The sequence below is a fragment of the Hibiscus syriacus genome, unplaced genomic scaffold (assembly GCF_006381635.1).
Source record: "Hibiscus syriacus cultivar Baekdansim isolate YM2019G1 unplaced genomic scaffold, ASM638163v2 tig00110940_pilon, whole genome shotgun sequence".
NCBI classification, from domain to species: domain Eukaryota; kingdom Viridiplantae; phylum Streptophyta; class Magnoliopsida; order Malvales; family Malvaceae; genus Hibiscus; species Hibiscus syriacus.
This window is the reverse complement of record NW_024062923.1, coordinates 859286-868290: the sequence shown is the minus strand read 5'-3', so window position 1 is coordinate 868290 and position 9005 is coordinate 859286. Positions and strand designations below refer to the sequence as shown.

The window sequence follows — 9005 nt, the reverse complement described above, 5'->3', positions numbered from 1 at the left end:
GTTTTAACCGAATGAACACCCCTACGTCTTTCTGCAAAGGGTATTAGATCGGAAAATAAAGATAGAAGGGTATCTGACAGGGAAATAAAGAGGGGAAAGGTGATTTTTGGGGAAAATCGCCCCAGTTTCATCCCTTTATTTGTTTTTCCTCCTTTTGTTAACATTTCCAGATTTTTTTTTAGTTTATCTCCAAATTCACATCTGGTTACTGGAAAAAATAAGATACCCATTTCATTTCATTTCATCTTATCTTTTTTTTTTTTTCAAGAGGTTGAAAAATGATTTATGGTGGAAGGAAAGCATCAAGATCTCACTCTCATTTCTCATCATTGCTCCACATTATGATTTTATTTTTCTTTTTATGCTCAATGGTTGGAATGATCACAGTCTCACATTGCAGCATTTGCTCTAGATAATGCAAGCCTTAGACTCTCCAACGATCTTGCATCTCACATTTCTTCATTTCGCGCATTGTCTGCTCAATTTTTCACTATGAAATTTGGTGAGTCTTTTTTTCCCTCTTCATAACGTTGTCTCCCTTAATCTCTTCCTCTTTTTTTGTGTGGATTATGACGTAATTACCTGAATATAAAGTTTTTGACTGTTTTATCATTCAATAGATCAGTTGTACCCATCTACTTTTTTTTTTCTGCATATGGTTCTCTATATTAGCCTTTTGCTTTGTTTTCTCTGAGTTCTGAAATTAATTTCAATCTGATGTATTAATTGCTTTCAATTTGTGAAAAATGTGTAATGAAAGTTTCCAATGAGCAGCATTTGAGGTCCAAGGGCCCTTTTTACTTCAATTCTTCTCTAGAAATAAACTTCTGTATATAGTTGTTATTAGATTAGATTTGATATTTCCACGGTTTTATGCAGCTGCTCTCACTTAAATTCCACAAAACAATTATAAAACATACGTGTTTGTGTGTGTATAGTTCAATGGGGAATTATGAAATGTATGCAATTGTTCAAATTACTGTTGGATTGCTTACCTCAGATGTGAAATAGGCCATTGTCATTAATGGGGTCATGGTTGATCCTATAAGTTGTATTCTGATTTCTCGAGGATTTGTTCGTCTCCTGGTTGGTCTTTGTAAAATTTTCATTAGAAGCTTATTCAGATGTTTTCTCTCTACTTTTGGACATCGAGAATACAAAATTTTTGCTCCTGAAGGCAGTTGCGCTAAGCATCTGCCACTTGTGTAATACGTGCCATTGGCATCTTTGTTTATTTGTCCTTCCCTAATGCACGGTAGCTTTTCTTATTTATGCTTCGATAAAATTCTACAAGCGATTGCGTATGCCTGATGTAGAACCAGTACTCTCAAATTAAAACGCTCAAGTACTAATCTGAAATCCCAACAGAAATTCTCCAAATTCTTAACCTTTACATCCGATGCTTAGATAACTAGATTGCCATAGAATTATCTTATTAGTGCATGACTGAATTTCTTAGCAGAACATTTTTTGGTCCAAGCCTGATGATCAGTATGACTGAGGTTGTCTCTCTTTTCCTCTTTTGATAATTAACTCAGGCTCTCAACAAAATGATCTGGTCTCGTCCCCCGATCGAAGTTTAAATGGAAGTTTCAGAAAGTTTTCATCTGGTTCGTATGTTACAAATTTACTATCTCTGTTCTCCTTGGTCATATCAAGTTAAACCTATCGTTTTCATTTTTTTACTAGATGCCCTGTTGTGTTTTCTGCAGACATATTAGTAGAACCATTACGATAATTTCTCATAGAAATAGGAACTGATATAACAGTATGATCCTTGATCAAACTTGAGCAAGTATTGTGTAATGGTCCTTGATTAATATGTCGTCTATAATTCCTTCTATCTTGTTCTGCTAAAGTTCATGGCAATTTATAAATTTACTCCTAAGAAAAGAAACTTGACAAGAAAGTTACATTAGCATATCATGTTATACCCTCCTTAAATTCTTGTTTTTTCCTTTTCTGCTTTTTTATGAAAGTAGAAATCCAGATTTAGATGATTATTCCTTTCTCCCTTTCTCTTTCGATCACTTTGGGCAGCAAGCATATGTTCCTTTATATTTTAGCATTAACTTTTTATTCTGCCCAAATATGCTCCACTGTAAAATTTGAAATCTGGATTTATGCAGACTCTTACAAACAATTTGGGTCAGGTTTTCTTCGAAATGATTTAGAGTCTTCTCCAGGGCAGAGCTTAGATGGAAGTTTCAGAAAATCCAACTCTGGTTAGTTCCACAGCTTCCTTTTATTTGATTTTCTCGAGTTTACTTGTAGAAATTGTATGTAATGCATTGTCTTGTTTGATTGTCATTCTGCTTAATGAACTTATGTTTAAGTATGATGTAGATGTGTATATTATTTTGTTCTTTTGTTTTAAAGTTCGTTAATCTAGCTAAAATATCTAATTAGGCAAGTTGTGGATGAATCAGGCTATACTGCAAGTTTTAGCCAGCCCTCACACTCGTCAAGATATCAAGGAAATCTTAAAAGTAAAGCACAGCGGAAATACATATAAACAAACAAAATGTGTTCGAACCTTGTACTATCTACTAAAACAATTTCAGGTTGCAAAGGTTTAAGGAAAAAATGTAATCATTATGATTAAGAACCATACCTAGAACTTAGAGTGTAGTAATCTGGAGTTCTGATTTGTCATTCCAATCCTTCAACACCCAGAGAAATCTCTAGGTGATAGCTCTACTCAAATGTTTGGGCTTCACGTTATTTACATAGCAACTTTATGGAGGTGGGGTAATAAACTAGTGGGGAGGTTTGTTTCATAATTAAAAGCTAAAACAATTTTCTTTCTCCTCAGCCTAAACTCACAATAAAAGAAAAGCTAGAGCATGGTTGTAGGCAGGGTTTCAAGTCGCAGTCGCGGTCAAGTTTTCGGTCATTTCATGTTTACCGTGATTGCAGCTGTCGTTGGCGCTATTGCGGGTGTAGCGGGCGCTATTGCGGGTGTAGCGGGTAACTCGGATGGCGGCGCTACCGCTATTTCGCGGGCGCTATCACGTTTTCGGACCGTGATTTGAAACCCTGGTTGTAGGTGTAGCAAAAGCTTAAAACCACACATTAGGGTTCATTTTAAGCTTTGTATCCGTGCTTAAGGGACCCACTAGACTTCCAATATGTTATCAATGAATATAAATTATATTTCAAATTAAAAATAAGGATATTAATTTATACTCATAAGTTAGGAGAAACATGTAGCTAGGTATTAGGATCACCCAAATATTGAAGAGTCGAAGTAATCTCAACATAACCTTGAGTAAAATCTTATTATTAAAATATATATTTTAAAAATCTTATTTTGATAAAGTAATTATGCATTATATATTTTAAAATATATATTTAATATGACAAAACCGCTTATAATTTATTTTCAAATCCTTTTTTGCTACATCCTTGATTTCAAAAATTTATACAAAAGATGAGTCGGAAACTTAGACATTCATATGTGTAGGAGATGGGTATTAAGTCCATGTATGCTCATAAAAAGAATTCCACATACTATTGCAAGTATCCCTATAGTTCAACCTAAAATACAGGTTGAATGTTAAGAGGCTTACCATACTAGTCTTTGAGCATTTTGGGTGCTTTGTGTTGACAATACAGTTTAGTAACATGCTTCTGATATTAAAGATCTGACTACTATAACCCATTATAGTTTCTTTGTAAGATCTTTATTACATTGTAACATAACCCATATCAAGCACCCACATAACATCAAAGTATCCTATACTTCAACCTATTAAATCGATCATATGTTGCACAAGGAGGCTTACCAAGTACTACTCTTTGAGCATTTCCAATGATTTGTATAGACAATACAAAGACAATGAACAATTTAGGCACATGCGCTTATTGTATAAGGATCTCATAATCATAACCCTTAATAGTTTCTCTGTAATACATTTATTCTAAGCTACATTAGATTAGTACTTGGTAACACCTTATTGTGTTATTGTTGTAGGAAAACCTTTTAACCACTTAGAATTAGTGATTGGTTTGCACAACTTTTAATCCGATTTTATCAAAGGCATATACAACATATAATCTTGCCTTTGTTTAAAAATTCTGAACAGAGAAAAAGTCTTTAAATGTTAGAAAATATGATGAATAAGAATAGGAAAATGAAGATCGTTTTCTGATTGCACTTCCTCCTAAAACACGTTCACATGCCCGTAGCTTGTCTGCTATTTTCCAATTTCTCTCTCTCACAGCAAACGTCTTCTGCAGTCAATTACTGCACCATAAATGAAAATGTTTTGATTTTAATGTAACGCAGTTCTCTCTACCCAAAGTGTGTCTGGGACTTCATCTTCAAGCAAGTTTTTTCAAACTTCTAGAAGAATCCACAAAGTGCTGAAGGACTTTGGAAGGGAATTCATAGACCAGGAGTTATTTAAGCAGGGTCTTCAGGATTGGATTTTAGAAAACTATGGTGTGGATGATGTCACTGGGAAGCAGTCCTTTGTAAATTCCCCATTTCTGATTGATGAACTGCGCAAGCTTGATCTAGCATTGGAAGGGGTTTTATTTCAGCAACTATTCCGAATGCCATGTTCTCCTTTTGCTTCTAAAGGTTTGAAGGAAGATGGGTATCTTGCTTTGGAAGACTTTCTTCATGTTATTGTTAATGGTCTGTGGCGTACATTTTGGCGTAAAAGCGGACCAGTGCAATTCACTCTGTCTTGTGTCTGTCATCCTGGATCTAAGTTGTATGCTGCCGACAAAGCAATTTCACGAGGAAAGTTAGAAGAGCTACGTGGCTTAGCTTTAATATCTAAAAGTGGGAATGATCTAAAAGTTCACTGGAATCAAGTAGTGGAGTTGGCCTTATTTAGACAAGATATACTCTCAGGAACTGAGTTAACATTGTCAGTTGACACCATATGTGAAGCTCTATTTTATAGTGTTCATATACTTATTTCTAGATGTATGAGCAAGTCCAGAACAATAAGCAATGATTCTGTTTTTATTATGGTTTTTGATTCTAAATTTGGTGCAGTGGTAAAACTTGGAGGTGATCTTTGTAAACTTGAACTGAACACAGCTGATCCGTATCAGTCAGTAGTCCACTGGATAAAATGCCATGCTGAAGTCCTTGTTTCATCAGTCGAGAGAATATGGAATTCGCTTGGAAATGCAAATTGGGGAGATCTGGGGACTCTTCAAGTACTGTTAGCTACTTTCTATTCAATCGTCCAGTGGAATGGACCACCAAGAAAGTCAATATCCTCATTGGCCTCAGCTCATAGCCTTCGTCTTCAGAAGCGTAGAATAGAATGCCACCTAGCTGAGAATGAAAATTCCATCGTACCATATCAGCAGGCTGGTTATCAACATGGAGAGATTGTTGAACTGGATCATAATGATAATCCCCTGGTAGAAAAGGCATCACATTTGAAGCTTAAGCAGGGTGAGATATTGCTATTGGAAGATCAACAACAGGGCCAGAAAAGTTTCCAGATACAGGAGTCCTTCATAGGAGGCATCTATTTTCTCTATGGTGCTATTTCTTTAGATTACCCCACGCAGTTTTTAACTTTGTATGTTGGTGCCCATCCATCCAGACTTGAACCTCTTGGGAGGATATGAGTCTGTGGTATCAAGTACAGAGGCAAACGAAGGTACTAAACATATTGAAGAATCAAGGGGTTTCAAGCAAATACTTACCTGAAATAATTGCCTCTGGCCGACTTTTGCATCCTGGTCCTTGCAAAAAGCAGAGTCCAAGTGGACGATGTGATCACCCTTGGTGCGGAACCCCGATTCTTGTAACATATCCAGTTGGGGAACCACTTTCATATATAGTTGCTAGGGATGGTTCATTTTCCTCTGATGATGCATTACGCTGCTGCCGGGACTGCCTAGTTGCTCTAAGAAGTGCAGCAACAGCCAATGTCCAGCATGGTGATATTTCCCCTGAAAACATAATCCGTGTTTTCGATGTTCAAGGTACTAGAAACAAAGTTTTGTACATCCCAGTTTCATGGGGCCGTGCGGTTTTGGAAGACAGGGATAGCCCGGCAATAAATTTGCAGTTCTCATCCTCCCATGCACTTCAGCATGGGAAACTCTGTCCTGCATCCGATGCTGAGAGCCTAGTGTACCTCCTGATTATGATATTTGGGTGAGAAGGCTTAACAGAGCTGTGGATGGATTAGGATCAGCAGATAGAGGTAAAATGATCGAAGAAGTTGCCATGACATTGAGATTGGATAACGTGGCCGAGTCTTCTGGGACATCCGGGTGTGGTACATAATTTTCATGCTGTGGAACCGAAGTTTCAACGGAACGTTTTTGTTTTTGTAACTGTCCTTGGTTGAAATTCGATTTATTTTATTTTTTAAATGGCTTGGACCAACATTGTTCCTGGTGTTAAAACTCAGAAACTAGACATCAAGTTCAATTCGTTACTCTTTTAAGAATTGCAAGGATAAAAATATTGTAAGCCGCACCTTTCATTTTACTTGGACATAATGTCCCACATGTGCTTCCAACGATTTGATCAGCGTCCGTATCTGTGTTGGTTACGTAGTGCATATACTGTTACCACGCATGGTTGATAGACTGCAATACTAAATATTCAACATATTTTGCAGATTGTCCCTTCTTGGCTAATACAACTCAATTCAACTGCTTCTTTCTGGACAATATAAGGTTATTTTGTCTTCTTGCCAATGCCGACATCAGTTATTTTGTGTCCACGTCGACAAATGTCAGTCACATTATCAAGTCGTTACCGAGTTAATGGTCCAATGGTATAATTGAAACGAAAATCAAAGTTCATTGCTATAATTGAAATAATTGAAAGTTCAGTGGTATTTGGTGTAGTTTACCTATTTCTTATTTGTAACCCCAAAAGTCATTCGTTTTTTTAATGTGGCAATGCTAAATAATGGACCTTTTAACACTTTTTGATAGGAAAATCAATTATTAATCGATCAAATAATGGATAGTTTTAAGCAATGAAACAAGGGGTAGGACAAGATCCAATTTCGTATCCTTCGCTCCTTTTTCTCCCAACAGAACTGAAGAGCATATTGTGATTGACAGATTATGAAATTCTGAAATAAGCATCTCTCATCTGCTTAAAGCGTGTGAGATTTGTAACTACCATGTGATACTCAAAGTAATCAAATTGTTAAGACAAAAGGAATCTGGACAGCTATTTCTTCTCCTTCTTTTTCTTTCTTTTTCTTATAGAAGAAAGAAGGCCTTTGAATTGTGTTGCAACTCAGTCTAGCTATTTGCTGTCTTCCCATTATCATCTGCTGAATATATATATCACAAGGTTGAGGGGAGACAAGAGGAATCTCATCCTGTTTAAATATCAACTGCAAGTAACATGGACTCGATTCACATCTACACGATTATCATGAAAACGTTCGTGTTTTGTCTCCTCTCTACATCAAACCAACTCATTACACTTATCTTCAATAACATGATACCAATACAATAATAATATATTAACACACACGATGGTGCTAACTGCTAAGACAGTATACAGGTAATGGCCATTTACTCGATTCTGTTCTTCCCTTTATTTTAATAAACAATTGCTTTCAACTTGTCTTCGCGTTATAGTGTTATTGAATTTGTTCTTCAAAAGGCAGGCAAGATCCGCATGCTTGACTTCTATAATATAATGTTCTGCAGGAAAGCTGTATTTGTCTGCTTTTTTTTAAAGATGGGAAGAAGATGGAACATTTCTTGAAGTTTCAAATGTTCCCAACTGAAATACAGCTAAAACAATTTTTTATAATGGAACTCGTGTATGATCTGAACCAACCGTGTGAATGACAATTGATTTTTGGTTAGTGTTTAATGATATTGAAAGTGGGGAAACTGCAAATAAATCATTCAACTCCATCTTTTAGCTGGCTGGCTTTGCATCTCAATATTCATGCCGTTCTCAGATTTGCTCATTTTGGACTCAAAAGTAATCTTAAAGCAGCATCGATCTTTTCGAATTCATTAATGTCTCATTTTCCGGCTTGCTCGCACACTATTCGTTTGTGGTTCAATAGTTTAGACAATAACAACCAGCGGGTAGAGTGTAGACTTTCATTGTTGCTTTGGCCCGGAGATGAGGGTAAAAAATTACTCAAACATGGAAGAAGCGACCGCTTCAAGCTCCCTAAGCAAGCTGAAGGCTAATCATTGCCTCGGTCTCATGATCATCCGCAGACGAGAAACCACGTTTTGTTTCCAAACCCTTGGATTTAGTGTCAAACACTGATTGGATAATGGATTTTTTTTAACGGCCAGACACAATTATAACGGTCTAACAAGAAATAGAAGGAAAACTTTCTGAAGTATATTTCAAATTGACACAAGAATATTACAATTGTGTTGTATTTAATGTACAGAACGAAGTACCATGATATTTGAGACTAGATTAGTGGTTGAGTGTGTTGAGAATATGGGCTCTAACTTTGATCATGCGCCTAAACAGACCCTCAACCCCTTCTTCAAAGTCTTGCATACAAGTCTCTGATAATTTTAGTTCATTCTCAACTTTCTCAATTTGCGTCATGTCAGATTTGCTTGTTGCTAGGGATAGCAATGAAGTGTCGGTGATTTCCATTTCGTTTGTCTGCTCCTCCTTCACCGCTGACTCTTTTTGTTTGCAATAGTTTTGAAACCAGCAACCACCGGTTCATGTGTGATTCTTTCTCGGGACCGAACGTAAAGACCAGGGTTTTAAAAAACGCTCCGCGACCGCGATATAGCGGTTTCGCCGCCGTCCGAGTTACCCGCGACGGCCGCAATCACGGTAAATCCGAAAAAACCGAAAACGCGACTGCGATCTCGATTTGAAACCCTGATAAAGACTGACAAGGATTGTAGCACATTAAGAGTGACTGCTTGCACCTCCCTTAGTAGGCTAACTATCGAACCAGTCTCATTCGAGACAACGCTTTGCTTATTGTCCTTATGCTTCAGATTCTTCAGGGCCTTCAAGATTTCATTTTTAGCTGCCTTCTTAGACG

General features: G+C 36.9%; 1 protein-coding gene across 1 annotated transcript; it reads left to right on the top strand.

The window, feature by feature from the left end:
• The first annotated feature begins 225 nt into the window (after positions 1 to 225).
• LOC120147421 lies at positions 226 to 6119 on the top strand. Its single transcript, XM_039160798.1, has 4 exons — positions 226 to 502; positions 1539 to 1610; positions 2154 to 2225; positions 4292 to 6119. Exons 1-4 carry the CDS (start codon positions 493 to 495, stop codon positions 5602 to 5604), a joined length of 1467 nt encoding a protein of 488 aa, XP_039016729.1. The 5' UTR covers positions 226 to 492; the 3' UTR covers positions 5605 to 6119.
• Positions 6120 to 9005: the final 2886 nt, after the last annotated feature.

Coding starts and splice junctions, on each gene's coding strand:
- LOC120147421 (XM_039160798.1), top strand. Junction 1,611..2,153: donor TTTCAGAAAGTTTTCATCTG/GTTCGTATGTTA, acceptor AATTTGGGTCAG/GTTTTCTTCGAAATGATTTA. Junction 2,226..4,291: donor TTTCAGAAAATCCAACTCTG/GTTAGTTCCACA, acceptor AATGTAACGCAG/TTCTCTCTACCCAAAGTGTG.